Source organism: Eulemur rufifrons, chromosome 28 (assembly GCF_041146395.1).
Source record: "Eulemur rufifrons isolate Redbay chromosome 28, OSU_ERuf_1, whole genome shotgun sequence".
NCBI classification, from domain to species: domain Eukaryota; kingdom Metazoa; phylum Chordata; class Mammalia; order Primates; family Lemuridae; genus Eulemur; species Eulemur rufifrons.
This window is the reverse complement of record NC_091010.1, coordinates 42,675,666-42,691,142: the sequence shown is the minus strand read 5'-3', so window position 1 is coordinate 42,691,142 and position 15,477 is coordinate 42,675,666. Positions and strand designations below refer to the sequence as shown.

General features: G+C 41.9%; 1 protein-coding gene across 1 annotated transcript in view; it reads right to left on the bottom strand.

Annotated features, from left to right (window-relative positions):
• Positions 1-15,477, bottom strand: part of PLCE1 (phospholipase C epsilon 1) — a 252,787-nt gene that overhangs the window by 1,806 nt on the left and 235,504 nt on the right. Inside the window, exons 27-31 of the mRNA XM_069460026.1 lie at positions 11,767-11,895; positions 8,368-8,577; positions 3,875-4,033; positions 2,148-2,366; positions 1,593-1,805 (exon numbers count right to left, since the gene is read on the bottom strand). Of these exons, the coding sequence (XP_069316127.1) occupies positions 1,617-1,805; positions 2,148-2,366; positions 3,875-4,033; positions 8,368-8,577; positions 11,767-11,895 (906 nt within the window). The 3' untranslated portion in view covers positions 1,593-1,616. The remainder of the gene's footprint in view (positions 1-1,592; positions 1,806-2,147; positions 2,367-3,874; positions 4,034-8,367; positions 8,578-11,766; positions 11,896-15,477) is intronic.

Genomic DNA, 15,477 nt, shown 5'->3' with positions numbered 1-15,477 from the left:
ATTATTTTTAATTCCAATTTCTAGTGGAGTTGTATTCTGATGTGCTTAATGTAACCTTACAGTACACAGAGGGCTCTTTATGCATAGAGTAGCATATGACCAATTTACCAGCCTTAGTGTAATTTCACTCTGTCATTATAGAAGTTATAATATAGAAGTGTGTATAACATCACACCTATGATTTATTTGATATTAAGTTGTAGATATGGAAAATAATATTTTAAATTCTGATCACTGTTCTTAATGGTTTGCTCACAGATCCACTACCATGGTGAGTCATTTTCTCAAAGGTGGAGACGCTCAACATTGGTGCTTAGTCATAGGACTCACTTGGTTTTTGGAAGAGGCACTGATTTTCTTAGCAACACTGGGGCAGAAAAGAAACCAAGTCTCACACTTTAAAAATTGATATACCAGATGTATTCAACAGAAAAAGGGTGCTGAACCTCCTCAGAGCTTCACTAATCTCCCATACTATTACCTGATGCTATGTGATGTGCACTGTTGCTCTTGTAGTGAGATTTCTTTCTCTTGAGTCTTTGTATACAGGATCTCTTGTGTTAGATGGATATACAGATATTTTGGAGGGGATTGTTTTCTGTATCTGTATCTGGCCTTGCCTGTTATTTTGAAAGAGTTTTGCAAGCATAGTATGGGGCACCAATTATTTTAGGAGCTGCTCCTTAAATGTAGAAACATGGGCTCAATGTATTTGGCTTGTTTTGGGTTGTTATAAATCAAATTTGGCTCTGTCAAGAGGTATCAGTGAGCTGCTTCAGTTTTGCAATTTTATATGAAAAATTCCTGATTGTGATAAAAATAGATGGCAAAGCTCTGTAATACAAGCAGCAGTGCCTTCACTATGCTGCTGGTCTCATGTGAATTCAAAATCTTAGAACTGCAACAGGATAGGTAAAAAGTGGTCTTTAATGATCCCTTAGGTTCATTAAGAAACTAAGTGAAAAGAAACTTATGTTTGGACATGCTTTTATAGGTTCCATATAAATAATTTGCTTTAAGATAGAATAAAATTTACTCTGTATGTAAATACCAAGCTGTGGGCTGGCAACTGAAGCCCTCGATTTACTGCATTTTCAAGATGGATGTTGTTCTGTTACTTTGTTTTCTTTCAACTATCACATCCTTGATGCCAGATTTTTATTTTTTTAATTGAGGCAAAGGAGATGAAGTTGTTAAGGCTAAATCAAACCTAAATTAGACAACATAAAACTAGAAATCCAAAGGAGTGAAAGCTGAATGATCCACGAAGCCCTTAAAGAATGTACATGTGACTTATTAATAATTAATAATGAAGACAGGTCTATGTCTGATGATATAAGGCTGTTGTGGTACTTTGGGCAAGGTGTTTGCCTTTTGGGGCCTTTGCTTAGTTATCTGCAAAATAAGGAGGTCTAAAATTGTAAAAGCTCAACTTACATATATCTTCAGAGCCCTTTTCCTGTTTTAAGCTACCATTCCTACCTGGCTTTGGGGTACACACTCCTCTTGGAAAATATAAAAGTACTAACTTTTGCCTTCAAAAGTAGTTTAAGTTGAGCCGTGTTTCAGAATGGTGCAACGACTTTGCATACCTGGGTAAAACATGCTGCCCTTGGTCACTGTCGATAATCCATTGTGTCACTGGAGGACAAGCCACCCACAGGTTTCTCCTCCTTATTTTGGACACTTTCTGAGGCCAAGAGCTGCGAAGGCGATGTGAGTCCTCGGGGCTGTTTAGTTGACTTGGTGAGCTTCTTGAGTTCACTTGCAAAAGAAATGCCTTTTTTTTTGTCTTCTCGGGATGCCTGTAGGGGGAAAAGAACGTTCCATTGGTATCAAGTTAAACTTAAGGTCCTCAATCACATGACACTGTCAGAAAGAGCTCTTTCCTTGTCTTTCTGTAGTAAATAGAGCTTTGGAAAGAAGGGCTAAGGATTTCCCATCTCAGGACTGCTTCACCTTGGGGGGCAGGGGTGGGGGTGCACATCTCTTTTCACACAGTGAAAAAAAACCCAAACAGTTTTCTCCCAGCCCCATTCCTTGACTCAAAACTCTCTCCGAGCTTTCACTAGCTCCCAAATCTGATTATGATGTGATTACTAATATCAAATAATTTATGAAGAGAGCAAAATAACTCTAAGTATTACCTGCACCTGCTCCTTTAGCTTAAGGATGAATTTTCCTGCACCTTTCCATTTGCTTTGGGCTTGAAACACACACTCCTGATCCAAAAGGACCCTCTGAGAGGACTTTGGGGCAGAAGACTTCTTGTTGGTAGTGTCTTTCACCACCTCTTCCAAAAGCACATAGTCACTCGGGTTGGGGTTGCTCAAGATGCTATAGGAATATTTGGCTTTGCACAAGGTCTGAAAGATAAGTTACGATCAAATGAATAGACAGTGTCTCCAACATTGATATTCATTCTAAATGGAGCTCTCACATAGAAACATAGCACAAACTTTGGGAGATGAAGGGGATCTTCAGATCATGTCCAGTTCCTCATTTGATGTTTGTGTAGTTGTGACTTATACTTTCCCACCTTACCTCATTAAGCTTCCCAGCAGTCCATGATTTAGGTATTATTAGCCCCATTTTCAATGAGGAAGCTTAAGCTTACAGAGGTTATGCAGATTCCAGAGTATACCCAGATAATAAGGAAAAGAATAACGACTTGAGCCGGATTTTCTGCACACACCAAAGCTCATGGACACGAAAGGCACACAGCCAGTGAGGAACAGAATCTTGCCCCTCAGTAACCTCTCTGTCCCACTAGGCTCCTCTTTGTCATAAAGTCTTGGATGTTGAAGGAATTTTAGAAGTCACTTGATCTCCCTTCTCATTTGGTACAAAAATATCTTTCACTTATGCATTTATTCATTTGTCAAATGTTTGATTAGGGCCTGTTATGTCCCAGATACTGTGCTGTACTTTGGGGAGACAAAGATAAGCAAAAGAAACATAAGTCTGGGCCCTTTGGATTTCTAAGTCGATTAAGGAAGCTAATATTAACCAAGTTATCACACAATAAGAATAGTAAATAGCACTTAGATTGTGTTTACCATGTGCTAGCATTGTACTAAATGCCTCATATATTTACTTAATCTTCACAACAACCTTGTGAGTTAAGTACTATATTATACTATCTCCATGTTATCTATGTGGCAGCTTACCACATAGTGGGGTGCCGTAGCCAACTGGAACGGGTTAGTGAAATCAGATGTGGGAGGAGTATTTACACAATAGAAACAAATCAGGGATTTCTTTTTTCTTAAAGATCTAGTTTACCAGCACACCACTATAATTAAGGCACAGATCTGAGATCTTGCTCAAGACCTTAGTGTTTGTAAGAAGTAGAGCTGGGATTTGAACCTAGAGCAACTTGATCTGAGGTCTATGTTCTTAACCATTATTCTCTGTCACTTCCCAAAAAGGTGTTTAATGAATGCAAATCCTGTAAGCCTACCAAGGCAGTAAACATAGCTCTCTGGAACCATGTAAACAGAGAAGCATGACCTAGAGGAGGGGAAAATGTCAAAGTAGGCCTCCTGCTTGTCCTCTGTAGGATGCTTGAGGGATAATTATCAGACATTGGCTCAGGCATTTCTGGGACAATGAAATGGCCACTCTGCAGAGCCACTTCTTAAATCCATTATTATTAGTGTTTCATAGAGATCCAGTCTCATTTTAGGTACTAGCTAAGTATCTGTTGAAGGAATGAACTAATATTTTCCAGCCTCAAGAGGCATACTCTACCTTTTCAGGGCCCCATTGTTCTAGAACTTCATTCATAAGATGAACTGTCAATGCACAGACTTCTGATTTATCCCAGTAACTTATACTGAGGAAAGAACTGAGGTGAGGGAGAGGCTTTTACCTGCTGAATGACATCCTGTGCAGTGCTGACTCGGGGCGCTTTGATGACTGTTCGAGGTTGCTCTGGAGAAACATCGTGCACTTGAATAAAGAAACTCTCCTCCTCTGTGCTCAAGATCACCTCTTTGTCATCTTGGACAATGCCTTTCTCTTCTAGGTTCTATGTAAAAAAGAAAAAAATTTATGAGTAAAAGGTAAGATGATGCAGAGTAAAAAAACTAGCAAAAATTTGAGCTGTATCTAGGTAATGTAGGAACAACTTCTTAGCTTCCTATTTCATATACTAGTTACTATTTCCTAAACTATTATAAAGATATATCTGTCTTTTGAGAGGAAGAAAGTACTGCATTTCTGCTGATGTTTACAGATCCGTAGGTCTGGCCCAGAACATGCAAATTTATCTGCTCCTATAAGCTATGGATTTTGAGAGTCCAAATTAACTATAGATAAATTTGTAGAAAGGCAACATACCATTTTGCTAATTACTAACAGTCAAATAAGAACACAGTAAATTGCATTTGAAAGGAAGCCCATCCATTCCCACAGAGGCCTCAAGCATTTAAGAAATGCTGGGCATCCGAAATACGAAACGTGAAATTGATACTCAGTCATACTAGATGAACAAAACCCACAGTGAAAAGGCTGAAACAATGGCTGTAGGTAAGCCACTCTCAAATATCCACAAAATTCTCAATAATTATGAGAATTGGTCACCATGTTAATTGAGGGTGAATTGGCTTTCAGTAAATTATATATATAGCCACTGATATATGTCTTATTAAAATTTTTATATATATGTCTTTTATTAAAAATTTTCAAACAGTACAGAAGTATATCAGTAAAAAAAGGCGAACTTTTCCCATTCTCACCATTTTTCCTTCTTTCTTCCACCTCATTCTCTACAAAAAAACCCCCACTATTGTTAGGTAATATTTCCTTTTAGTCATTTGCCACAGATATACAAATGTGCTTTTGTGTATGTGAATAAATATATACAACAAAACCCAGGAATGATATGAATTTAGATATAATGTGATTGTCAAATGGCCCTTGTTCTTTGTCAGCCCCCACTCACAAATGTGAAAAGTTATCTTCTACAAGAGGAGCACATGAGGAGGAAGGAGAAACAAGGCAAGTAAACAGAAAGCAACCCTATCTCAGGAAGTAAGAGTTTTGCAAGAAAAGCCTCCAATCCCCAGGATTCTCAACCTCGCCTCATTTCTCCAGACCAGGCTACTGAAATGGTGCTTGCTAACCTGAAGAATCCATGCATTGCTGTCACTATCCTGGAAGTTGCAACCAGCCAGATGACCCAGAATTGTCCCCATTGATACTATGTTAAAGTAAGAATGGACAACTGCCACCAGGTGGCGTCTAACTAACCAGGACCAGGAAGGACTGGCTCCTGACACTGGCCAGCCAGCTACGACAGCCCTGCCCCAGCCATTCCATCAACCTTGCAACCATGGCCCTGCAATTTACATGAATGGAATTCTTGGACCCAATTCACCCTATAATGGGAGTGGGGTAGAAAAAAGCTATTGTCTATTCTTATTACACAAAATGAGATTGTACTGTCTCACATAGATCATTTTACAATATGTTTATTCTCCCACTTAAAAGATTGTGCTCATCATTTCATGTCCATTCCTGGAGAGCCTGCTGCAGAATAGGATGTGGCTGCATAATATGTCATTGCATTGATCATAATGTATTTAATCAGAGAGTGAGGTTGGGGGTAATTCACATGTCAGGAGGCAAGAAAGGAAAAAAAAAAACAAAAACCAAAAATGGTTCTAAGTTGCCATATAAAATGTCCCAACAAGAATGCACGAGGCATTACTTTTAAGAGTGCTCCTTAGAACCTCAGAATTTATTTACTTTCAAGGAGTTTTCAGCCACATTAGTGAGAAGCCACAGGTTGTGAACAGAAGAGTCACTGTTCTCACTTATGTCCCTTTTTTTGCTAAGCATTTTTCTACATATCGTCTACATGTTTGACATGAGGGTCATAATAATTTTTTTGAGTCAAGTAGGGTAGTTTCTGTTATGGATTTTACAAATTAGGGCAGTGAGGTTTACCAAAGTTAGGTGACCTGTTCAGGATCATCTGATTTGTGACAGAGCCCCAGTTTGAATCCAGTGACAGTCAGAGGAGGGCACGCTGAACATGACAGCCCAAAAGACAAGAAAATTCTAAAAGGCAGGCAGGAGAGACCAGAGGTCACCGATAGTAATTTGGGGAATTTTAATATATGAGCAAACAGCTTATATATCTTATTAGTGCCACAGAATAAAATGAACGGAAATACTTGTAGCCCAAATCTACCCATTCTAATAGTGTCCTCTTGAATTCAATAATTTGAATTCATTTGTTCAGGCAGTAAATATTTATTGAGTATCACTCTGCACCAAGTGAACCTAGACACATTAACGTGATTTGTTACCTTTTGAGATACAGTATTTCAGTCCTTTCAAAAATCTCTTCCTAAGAAAGGTATATAAGGGAGAACTTGGTTGTATTTTACTAAACAGAAAAAGCCTGTTAGCCATCCCTTCTAACTTATCCCTGTTTCTTCAAAATGCTTTCTTCCCCCAGTCTTTATTAAGCTTCTGTTCCTGAGGTCTCTACTGCCTGTTGTCATATACATACACATTGCGCACGGGCATCCCTCCCCTCCCCAGTCCTAGCCACGTTATGAAGTCCCCTGTGACACTCAGCAATGGGCCCATCTTCCCTCCTGCCTCCTGCTCCTCCCACAGTGCTGAGTGTGGCTGATCCACAAGGATTGACACGATTCCAGCCTGGGGAAAACAGGATGGCACAAAGGAGCCATGAGATTTGAGTTCTTTCTACTTATGACCCCGTCATGATTTAACCTCTCTGAAAGTGTTTCCTTAGGTGGAAAATGTTTTTTGTTATATCATGAGATCATTCAACATAGTGGGTGTTTGAGAGCTTTTAACACTCTAAATCATCATGCAAATATGTGGTTCAAATTTTACTTATTCACAGACATCACTTAGAGGGTTTTTTTTTTTTTTACATGTAGCTAATTAATGAGGCAAGACAACTAGGAATAGGAAAGCAAAATTTAGAGAGACATTGAAGATGGCTTCAAAAGTCCAGCTAAGCTCGCTGATACTTTCTCATAAAGTGGTTATTATTAGAACTGCTTGTTCTCTGTCTTAGCAATTTGTATGTCTGATAGAAAGAGAAGGATGGGGAGATAATTACTTTTTTTTTTTTCTTTTTGCTTAAATTAAGTGCCCTTTTATGGTCTGAGCAAGGTTAGGGAAGGAAGGTGGTGGCTCTGGTCCCTAGAGGAGATGCTGGAGCTCTGTCGAGGCTGTTCACAGTGACTAGAGAGTGAAAAAGTAACACGTGATGGTGGACATTGGCTCTCTCCTCTCTCCACTGTGCCCTAGCAAGCGGGGACCACTGATGGACGTTTTACCAGTCAAGCTCTATTACATGCCCCAAAGGAGCAGATCATGTTGCCCAGAACAGAGCCTGGCACATACTAGGTGCTCAGTAAGTATTTAATCAAATTGCTGAACTGACTTAATTCAGTGCTTGATTATCAACACATCAGGAAGCATGATTTTCCATGCTTCATGAAAATGACCTTAGATGTCATTTTTTTTTTTTAAATGGCAGTAAGTTAGTAGGGTCTTACCAGTTTATTCAGAGGGAAAAAATGATGCTCCATCAACAAAGTCAAAGAGGAGCCACCACTTTAGAGCCAACATGGCAATTGTTGCATTCTTTCCTTCACAAGAATGATCACGGGGATGTTAGCACACATAATATAAAGTGTGACTCATTCCGACCAAGGCCAAGAGATTATTCTTATTTTGTGTGAAGTTACAGAATATTTTCAAAGATATTCTGTCGTTAGAGTGATAAGCACAGAACTTTTATTAGCTAAAACTTTAGCAGGCACCAACAGAAAGACAATGAATCCCACAATGTAAAATTCCTACAGGCCTTGCATTATATAATAACGTGACCCTCACAACAATGTCTTTTCACACATATAAATAAAATACTGGGCTGGGCATGGTGGCTCGCGCCTGTAGTCCCAGCTGATCTGGAGGCTGAGGTGGGAGGATTGTTTGGGCCCAGGAGTTCGAGGCTACAATGAGCTATGATCCTGCCACTGTACTCCAGCTTGAGCAACAGAGCGAGACCCTGTCTCAAAAAAAAAAAAAAAAAAAAAAAGAAAAAAAAAACTGGGCCCACTGATGACATGCATAAGGAATCCTATTTAAGTTCTTGCTCCCTTTGTCTTACAGGAGAGATTTTTTTAGACTGAATTTCTGTAATTTAGAACATTTCCAAATATGTGCAGAAAAATAAAATTGTTTATATTTACTTAAGAATAATAGCTGCAATTATAAGAAATTTCTGAATTTGAGGGAGGTAGTGATTGGCGATGGTTAATCACGTACTGAGCTGTTACTGTGTAGATTGTTCCCGGACACACTTACTTCCTGCTGCGTTTTTAAGACAATCCTGCCCACGTATCCCTCTTCTGGAAACCAGCTGCTTAAAATCTGCATGATCTCTTCTTCTGGACCAATGGCTCTCTGGAGCGGTTGTTTCCTGCATTCATTCTTTTCTTTAGATATAAAATATTTTTCTTCCATCAAAAAATAGTCTGTGGCAATAGGTTTGGCATCTTGTTCAGTTGTCAGAATCTAAAGAAAAAGCAAAGGCAAATTTAAGCATGCTTCTGAGAAGGGAAGAAAAACGTAAATTCAAAGCAACTCTATTTTCATGGTGTTCAGAGAGGTTCAATGTGCAATTTGTAAGTGAAACTTACTCTACAGTGTTGTATAATTCTTTTTGGAAGATCTTCTAAGAATTCTCCTATGTCCAAAAAGGATTGTTTATGTCCACTCTGGGCAACAATACAATTTATTCATAATCCCCAGACAGCATAACTGTTTTTCCCACTGCTGGATGAGAGCTCTTACTGAATTAAAAATTTTAGGTTTTTCATTTCATGAACTTAGCCCTTTGTAATCTTGCAACACAGGACCAACCGCAAAGGACCTAGTCTAGTATTTACTAAGATAATCTCTTCTCACATTGGAAATAATCATCTTCCCATGGAAAGTTTGCAGGGCTAAGTTCTCCTCTGATCTATGTTTTATTTATTTATTTTTTGAGACAGGGTCTTGCTCTGTTGCCCAGGCTGGAGTGCAGTGGCATAATCATAGCTCACTGTAGCCTCAAACTCCTTCAGTCTCAGTGATCCTCCTGCCTCAGCCTTCCGCATAGCTGGGAATACATACGTGTACCACCACGCCTGGTTGATTTTTTTTAATTTTTAGTAAAGACGAGGTCTTGCTATGTTGCCCAGGCTGGTCTCAAACTCCCAGCCTCAAGCGATCCTCCTGCCTTGGCCTCCCAAAGTGCTAGGATTACAAGTGTGAGCACTATGCCTGTCTCCTTTTAATAAACTTCTGCCAGTGTGCCTAAAAGGTTGTCTTCTTTGTTGGCTACTGACCCTGTGCCGTCAAACAGAGCAGTTGAAACAAGGCTCTGAAGCCAGACAGGCCAGAGCCTGAGGTCTGCCTTTAACATATACTGCTTGTGAGGTGTTGGGCAAGATACTTAGCCCCGTGGAAACTCAGTTTTCCACCTATTAAATGGGAATTGTAATAGTAACAATCTTTAATTTTGTTTTATGTTTGAGGCATAAAACATAGCACGGGTACATTGTAAGGACTCAGTGAAGATGACCCGTCATTATAGTTATTTTTGCTGGGTGCCGTGGCCCACGCCTGTAATCCCAGCACTTTGGGAGGCCAAGGAAGGAGGAGGCCAGGAGTTCAAGACCACCCTAAGCAAGAGCAAGACCCCGTCTCTACAAAATATAGAAAAACAATTAGCTGGGTGTAGTGACACGTGCCTGTAGTGCCAGCTACTCAGGAGGCTGAGGCAGGAGGATCCCTTGAGTGCAGGAGTTTGAGGTTGCAGTGAGCTATGATGATGCCACTGCACTCTAGTCCAGGTGATAAGAGTGATACCCTGTCTCAAAGAAAAAAATATATTTACTTTTACCAATGTATTCTTTCTCACTTGTGCTGTACAGGTTACCGCAGAAGACTGAACTCGAAGGGAGTTCACGGTGAAGACACTCCCTTTGCTGCCTTCCTATGAGAAGTAGCTTGTTGATGACAGAAAGCTGCCACCATCTGGACTAGATTAAGCAAAATCCCTTCTACTCAGGCCCCTGCCAATGAGGCAAAGACCAGAGCTAACATGTCTCACTGGGAGGAAAAGCAGAGTGTAATCTGTGGGGGTGGTGGGGGCAGAAGATTCTCAGGAAGACTCTGATCCCTCCAGCCCAGCCCTTGGTCTGTAACCAACTGCACTATTGACTCTATGGGGACAAAGCAAACAGACTGATTTAGGCAAGTAACCACTACCACAGGGATACTTCTGGAGGTGAGTTGGCACTGTCACCTCCACAGCAGGGCCAGTGTCACCCCCTGCTCAGTCCTGCTTTATATCCATGCGTTTATGTGCGTGGTGACAATAAAGCAATGGGCTTCTTTTCATGGGTGGCTCACAGAAAGATTTCCCTACTCTAAAAAACCTCAACACTGCTTTGTGATAGTGGACATTGATATTCATGGACTGACGGATTAAAACAAAACAGAAACCAAAAACCCTTGGCAGTAGCTTGTTTGATACTCTATGAAATCTCGCACCTAAGCTGTTTTCTCTGACTCTATTTAAGTCAATTATAAAATGGGCAGAATGTTGGCCTGTCCATAGAGATGTGCCCTGAAAGGACAGAGCCGCTTGTTAACACTTACCGCGTGTGGTGGTTCAGTTGGTTTTAATTCCCCCATACATTATATGATCCCAGCTACATCTCATCACACACCCTAACTTTGGAGGACGCTCAAGGGTCACTCCCCTTGGTCATTGCTCCCCTTGGTCTACTGCATGGAGGAGAAGGAATTCTGAAATGGGTTAAGGACAGAATCATCTGCAAGGATATTAGGCCACTGTGCCAAGCAAAGGTAGCGCTTCTAGTGTGGTGAGAAAAGGAATTACACGTGGACCCTGCCTGCCCTTTTGGGAAGCTGGCCTCCCTCTTCTTGATGCTGCTCCTGGCTCCTGGCTCTCCCACGTCCCCCCACAGATGGTGACCCTGCCTGCAGGAGGCCACAAAAATCCTTAGGGTGTATCCAGGGCAGAAGTGGCACAGCACAAGGGGGCTCAGGCCATGTCTGCTACAGGACTTGGGGTAACAGGCTCTCATTCTCTGGTTTTGGGCCCTCCATGCCTCTTACCACCACCAGAGGGATAGGACCTCCAAGGCCAGGCCAAATGCCCGGGGAAGGGAGCAAGGGGGCTGCCCACATGCAAAGGAGGGCCTTAGAAGGGAGGGCAGGAGGTATCTTCTTGGCCCACACTGTCCATGCTGTTGCTCTAAGAATTTGATCCAACCCGGGATGGCAAACAGACTTCATTCAGCTTGTGCAAATTCTAATTGATTAATAAGCTCTGCATTAAGAAGAAAGATGAGGCCCACGTCTGGGCTTAGAGAGAAAGAGGATACATTGGCTGGAGAGCTGTCCAGTCTGGTCTTTATCCTTCTAGTGCCCAGTGCTTTATGTAGCTGAAGAATTGTTAAGAATTCTTCTCTGCAGGTTCAGGCAGCCTGTCTAGTGGTACCAAGATACCTCAGATCATTCTTAGGGTGGATCTCAACATTGAGCAACACATTTACAAATCATCAAAAGGCATATCAGCAACATGGGCTTTTTTGTATTTACGTGCATCTGTATATATTTACACACACGTACACGTATGTCCATATATATTAGACACGGATTCTCCCAATCACAGGCTCATGGACTTACTTTCTGGAGAAGCTGCTTTGCCTTGGTGCCTTCGTTAATGGTGAAAACAGTAAAGGGTTCGGGACCTGGGACCCCATGCACTGTGACTCTGTGAGTCTGCAAACATTTTCTTTCTTCTGTACTAAACATCTGTCAAGAAGATCACATGGTTTCTGATTCATTCTAAATAACATGATATTTCTAGGTTGCGTTCATTGTAAAAGTGCTAGTACTTAGAAGACTGTATGGGGACATGTCAATGCAAAGATGACAATGCATTTGTAACCTGATGCATCTTAGTGTGGTAGAAGAGGCAATGGTACATCTTCCTCAATAGTGTAGTAGGGCTATTTAGCTGCACACTGCCAAAATATTAATTTATTTTAAATCACAGTGTTTCTTTCTATCATAATTAGGGACTGATATTATTGGAAATGTATATCAGTCCTTACTTATGAACTGAAATTCCACAATATTTATTGAATTCAAACAGGCTAGAATGCAGTGGCATCATCATAGCTCACTGCAACCTCAAACTCCTGGGCTACAGGTATCTTCCTGCCTCAGCTTCCTGAGTAGCTGGGACTACAGGTGCACACTGCCATGCCCAGCTAATTTTTGTGTTTTTTGTAGAGACAGGGTCTCGCTCTTGCTCGGGCTGGTCTTGAACTCCTAGCCTCAAATGATCCTCCCACCTTGCCCTCCCAAGGTGCTAGGATTACAGGCATGAGCCACAACTAAAATTAAATTTTAAATTAAATTAAATTTATATTTTGAGACAGGGTCTCACTCTGTCACCCAGGCTAGAGTATAGTGGTGTGATCATAGCTCACTACAGCCTCGAACTCCTGGGCCCAAGTGCTCTTCCTGCATCAGTTTCTCAAGTAGCTAGGACTACACCACCACACCACCACACCTGGCTAATTTAAAAAAAAAAAACTTTTTTATAGAGACAGGGTCTTGCTATGTTGCCCAGGCTGATCTTGAACTCCTGGCCTCAGGTAATCCTCTCACCTCAGCTCTCCCAAAGTGCTGTGATTACGGGCATGCGCCAACCACGCCTGGCCTATTTTTAATTATTATAGGTACATAATATTATAGTTGTATATATTTATGGAGTACATGTGATGCTTTGATACAGGCATACAATGATACAGGCACACATCTCCAGGCTGTATCAAAATCAGATTACTGATTACTCAAAATCAGAGTAATTGGGATATCCATGACCTCAAGCATTTATCATTTCTCTGTCAGGAATATTACAAATCTACTCTTTTGGTTATTTTAAAGTATAGCTTAACTTATTGTTGACTGTAAGTGACTTGTTCACTTTGCTGTGCTATCAAATATTTGCAAAATATGTTTTTAATTCATTAGTTTTATTGAGGTATGATTTGAATACCATAAAATGCATACATTTTAACTGTATGTTTTTGAATCTACACTGCATTTTTTAAAAGGTGAAATAGTTACCAACATTTACAAAAATCCAGATATCCTGATTCCCTTAAGAAACAAAAGATCTGGTGACACCACGTGGCGACAAGCAGCTAGAGCTGAGAGCTAGGTCACAGCTGCCCTAAATGACCCACAAGCGCCCTGCTTTCCCAGTGTCTGCCCAGCACACCTACGTGTTGCCAGGTTATCCCCTTGGCACCCTCCTGGCATTTGAATTTGTTCCCTCTGGTATAACCTTTACCCTGAAAGCAACGGAGAACCAGTGAAGGATTTTTAACAGAGGAGTGGCATGATTGGACTTAGGTTTTAGATAGATCTGTTTGGGGGGCCCTGAAGGAGGACAGACAGGGGCCAACCCCAGAGGAATAGAGACCAGTTAGGAACCCACTGCCACCAGCCAGGTGAGAAAGAACGAGGGCCAAGGCAGTAGGGACAGCCGCGATGAACGGATTGGAAAGATACTAAGCAGACAGAATTATCAAATCTTAAAGTGGGCAGAAGAGGGGAGGAGGTCTAGGATGATCTGCAGTTGTTGGCTTCAGCAGTGGAGGGTAATGCACTCCATGGTCAAAGAATGCATATTTACCAGGCATATATGCTGCTGCCTGGGAACCCCCAAGGGTGGCATGCTGGGATACAATAAAAACTGAATATTTGGTCTTTATCCCCAGCTCCTGGCACACAGGTCCTAAAACCCTTGGAATCTCTGGAGTGATGACAGTGTCTCTTGTTGCTAATGACATGACTGGTGGCTGAGAAAGACCAAGGCACGATTAGAGAGGTGGAACCCTCAGCCCCATTGCCAGACCTCAGGGAGGGGAGAGGGGCTGGAGATTGAGCCAATCACCAATGACCAGGGATTTAATCAATCGTGCCTACATAATGAAACCTCCATAAAAACCCTAAATGATGTGGTTCAGAGAGCTTCCGGGTTGGTGAACACATCAAGTTTCTGGGAAGGTGGCTTGCAGAGGACAGGGAAGCTCCACACCCCTCCTCCTAGGCCTTGTCCTGTGCATCCCTTCCTTTTGGCTGTTCCTGAGTCGTATATCTTATAATAAACTGGTACTAGTAAGTAAAGCACTTTCCTGAGTTCTGTGAGTCATTCTTAGAGAATTATTAAACCTGAGGAGGGGGTTAACCCCCCTGAATTTATAGTTGGTGGGTCAGAAGTTCCAGTGACTCCCAGGGTAGTCTTGTGGGACAGAGCCCTTAACTTGTGGGTTCTGACACTAATTCTAGATAGGTCATGTTAGAATTGAACTGAAGTGTAGGACACCCAGCTGGTGCCGGAGAGTTGGAAAAGATACCATGCTGTTTGGTGTCCGAAGTGCTGTGAGTAAAAACAATTCATTCATGGCATTTGTGGAATCTTCAGCTTTAATAGATATTAAACCCAGAACCGGGGGCTCATCCCTGCTCTGTCTTTCTGAAAGCATCTGATTCGTGACTCTCTGGTACCGGTCCCTGCATGTCAGTCCTCTGCCCAAGGAGGAGGCCATACCTCCCTCCACCTTGGCTAACGTGCTGGTCTCAATCTTGGGCACACATTGGAATCACCTGGGGAGCTTTAAAAAGACTGATGCCTGCGGCCCACCCCGACAGGTTTGGCTTTAATTGGTGTGGGTGTGGCCTGGGCACAAGGATTTTTTTAAAGCTCTCAGGTGATACAAATCTGCAGCCAAGGTTGCCGTGGAGCGATGAAGGGAAAGGAGGAAAACTGAGAAAGCAAGGTCAGGGACAGAGAGAGAAGAAACTGACAGGGGTGAGGGCAAGAGAAGGGCAGAGAAGAAAACAAGGCTATTTGGAGGTGGTGGTAGAAGTAATCAAGGCTAGTGCCACTGTGAGCCCAGAAGGTGCCTTTCCAAAGATTGTTAGGACTGTGTCGAAGTGTGAGATTGACACAAAAGTGATCAGACTATTAAACATGTAAAGAGGGTAATCAATGCACACCCTTTTAAAATTCATTTTCAATTTAGGCTGGGAATGGTGGCTCATGCCTGTAATCCTAGCACTCTGGGAGGCTGAGGCAAGAGGATTCCTTGAGGTCAGGAGTTCAAGACCAGCGTGAGCAAGACTGAGACCCTCCCCTTTCTCTACCAAAAATAGAAAAATTAGCCAGCCGTGGTAGTGCATGCCTGTAGTCCCAGCTACTCAGGAGGCTGAGGCAGGAGGACTGCTTGAGCCCAGGAGTTTAAGGTTACACTGCACCCCACCCTGGGCGACAGGGAGACCTGGTCTCAAAAAAAAAAAAAATTATTTTTAACTTAA